A 3,070-nucleotide genomic window follows, 5' to 3' on the forward strand; every position below is an offset into this window, starting at 1 on the left:
CGCCGCAGGGGGGAAGCAGCAGCAGCCCGACGACGACGACGAGCGAACCCAGGCGCCAACTTTCCGGTCGCATCGCCGCTTTGGAGGGAAATGCCGAACAAGAACCGACACCTGACTCGTCGCTCGCGGAGCTGAGAGCCAAGCGCTTAGTGGGCGTGGCGTGCTACCGGGAGCGTTTCTTGTCGCTGCGCCTTTGACGCCGCCTCCCGCCTCTCGCCACATCCACAAAACAAAACAACTGAGATTTGTCAATCCCGTTGACCCAACACAAGATCCCGAGTGGAGTTTGCTTGTTGGTCCCGTGTATTACTTTCTGCTTCCTGCCACTTTCCAAAATGCTTTAGCTTGATTGAAGACTCAAATTCGTCGTTTGGTGTGAACGCGAATGTTCTTGTCTCTCTTTGCGACCAGTCCAGGGTTTGCCCCTACGTCATCTCGGGACGATCCTGTTGACCCAACACAAGATCCTGAGTGGAGTTTGCGTGTTGGTCCCGTGTACTACTTCCTGCCGCTTTCCAAAATGCTTTAGCTTGATTGAAGACTCAAATTCGTCGTTTGGTGTGAACGTGAATGCTCTCGTCTCTTCGCGACCAGTCCAGGGTTTGCCCCTACGTCATCTCGGAGAGCCTCCAGCACGCGGAGCGCACGTGTAGAATCTGAAGCTAATGCTATTGCTAGCTTGTTTCACAATAACTTCGAACAGAGGGCTGAACAACAGTCGAGACACACAAAAGCACAGCGGAGCACACATTTCCATTGTGGTTTTTTTTTTTATTTACTAAAAACCTCTGGCAGCTGCATGGATATAAAACTTGTAAAGCGCTCATCTTGGGACAAAGCATCAGTGAGGCCGTCGTGTTCCCGCCTCACTTGGGTCGCCGACCTGCGCGGCATTACAAAAGCTTCCAAACAGGAAGTGTCGGGATTACTGGTGACATCATGATTGTGAAGATGAAATTTTAAAAAGACCGCAGAGTGTCGGCAGGGGGTCGCTAAGAACCCCGCGCTTAATAAATTAGGCGGAATTAGTTTCTGGTTTGTTTGGTGTCCGAACGCGGACGTGCTTGGTTGAAGGCGGCTTTTCTCGTGCGCCGCGCGGCCACTTTTCTGGCCTCCTCTTTGTACACCTTTCGGCTCGTGCTTTTAATTACATTTCACATGTCCGATTAAATTAAAAAAGAAAAGAAAAAGAGGACGACCGTGGCGGGCTGTTTCCAAGGCGCGCGACCGAGGCCAGCTTGCAGATTTCAAGATGACGCGGGCCATTGCGGTGAGAAGCCCCCACCGGGCCCGCCGGCGCTTTCAGTCGCTGTCGCTGGTCTCGCTGCTGGGGTCTCCTTGCACTTTGCTGCGGTGCTGCATGGCCCGGTGGTAGGCCACCTGCACCGACTTGCGGATGTTGGACTTGCGGCCCTCCAGCATCTTCTCCTTGTCCAACACCTGGTCCACGCCCAGCGGCACCAGCTTGGAGCGCGGCAGCCACTGCCTGCGTTTGGAGACGCGCACGCAAACGCGCACGAGCGCGCGCGCACACAGAGAAAACAAGAAAAGGAATGTCAGTCAGGCGCGATGCCGTTCAACTTGACTTTCCGGTGTGGACGCCGCCCCCTCTATTATTATTATTTTTTTAAACAGATCAACTGTCAAGCCGTGACTTTAGTTTGGTCAGCAGCGTTGAGCAAGTTCCTTCCAAAATGCAATCAATGACATGCACATTGCTCAAGTCCAAACTTGGGCTTGGGGGCCATTTGTGGCCTGCGACACGAAGAAACATTTGAGATGGGCCCCAAGGTTCGTTAAAATATGCTGAAGATGGGCAGCCCAAGGAGGGAGGGTGCCATTGCTACTCATATCTTTGTTTCGATACTGTCCAACTGTTCTCTCTAATCGAAGATACAAATGATGAAAAGAGGAACACAATTGAACGTTCAAACACTGCAGTGAATCATCGAAGATACAAATAAAGCATCGATGATGAAAAAAGGAACACAATTGAACGTTCAAACACTGCAGTGAATCAAGATCATTCCACTTTGGAGGCAAAAATCATTTCTTCCGTGAATGAGCCTCAAGTTACTGTTTGAAAAATGGTCACCTCGCGACAATTTGCTCTTTTCGGGGGGGAATTGCTTCCTTGACTGACAACAAGTGGTCACGTTTTCAAGGGGCCCTTCCCTCCTTCCATTTCTCTGGAGGCAGCACTCAAGCCAAAAAGTGCGGGCACCTCCGACGAACAATATGACTGCGTGTGCCTGAGTTGCAGTGAAGGGACGCGCGTTGATGTTTGAAACCGCGGGGAGATTGGTGCCGCAGAGTCCCGCGGCGATCCATGCCGGCGCATTGGCAGACCGGAGACTTGCTCTTTTTCGGCCGTCGATGGGGGGGCCGATTCGCCGAATGAGGATTTTGCATCTGTTCAGCGGACCCGATCGTGGAAAGTTGCACATCATGAAAGCGACTTTGGCGATCATCTCGAGGACCGTGTACACCGCGAGCGAGCAGGTTTGCGCTTGTTTGGAATCCGCGACGCGGAGTTGTCTTTGCTTTGCGCTGAATTTTGGCGCAAACATCCGGTAGGAGTGGCAATCATCAGCATGATGCCCCTTTGCAATGCACCAGCGCAGCAATTTCAAAAGGTCACAGCCTACCGTTGACATTTGCGCTCGACATGTCGTCATGTACGGCGCCTCCCTCGGAAGGAAAAGGTGAGGCGCGCGCGCTCATGGCGGCATCGCATCAAACGCAGTCGGCGCTTCAAGCCCGCCCCCTTTCAACCACCAAAACCGCACCCGCCGCCCGGCGCTTGACATTTTCCCCAAGTGCGCACATGCATGCGGCTCGGTGGCCCGCTTTCGACGGAAGCTCAGCGAATCATCAAAGAACGTTTCACAGAAATGGGCCACCTGTGTTTTGAGAGAGAGAAGTGAAGAGAAAGGGGGAACCCGACCGCTCTCTTTTCTCAAGTCACTCGAGGCCGGCGTCCGCACGAATCCGGGAACAAAATGAACACGATTGCAGAAAACACTGTCCGGCCCCCCCCATCCTGCCCCCACCCGCAAAAAAAAAAAAA

At 53.0% G+C, this 3,070-nt stretch overlaps 2 protein-coding genes across 2 annotated transcripts in view; both read right to left on the reverse strand.

The window, feature by feature from the left end:
* Positions 1–617, reverse strand: part of LOC109507130 (interleukin-17 receptor E) — a 27,433-nt gene extending 26,816 nt beyond the window's left edge. Inside the window, 1 exon segment of the mRNA XM_019856349.1 lies at positions 613–617. Within this exon segment, the coding sequence (XP_019711908.1) occupies positions 613–617 (5 nt within the window).
* A 129-nt stretch (positions 618–746) lies between these two features.
* The window catches only part of brpf1 (bromodomain and PHD finger containing, 1), a 16,868-nt gene continuing 14,544 nt past the window's right edge, over positions 747–3,070 (reverse strand). The window contains exon 16 of the mRNA XM_019856362.1: positions 747–1,486. Coding sequence (XP_019711921.1) covers positions 1,303–1,486 — 184 coding nt within the window. The 3' untranslated portion in view covers positions 747–1,302. The remainder of the gene's footprint in view (positions 1,487–3,070) is intronic.

This window comes from Hippocampus comes, unplaced genomic scaffold (genome assembly GCF_001891065.2).
Source record: "Hippocampus comes isolate QL1 unplaced genomic scaffold, H_comes_QL1_v1.1 scaffold473, whole genome shotgun sequence".
Classification (NCBI taxonomy): domain Eukaryota; kingdom Metazoa; phylum Chordata; class Actinopteri; order Syngnathiformes; family Syngnathidae; genus Hippocampus; species Hippocampus comes.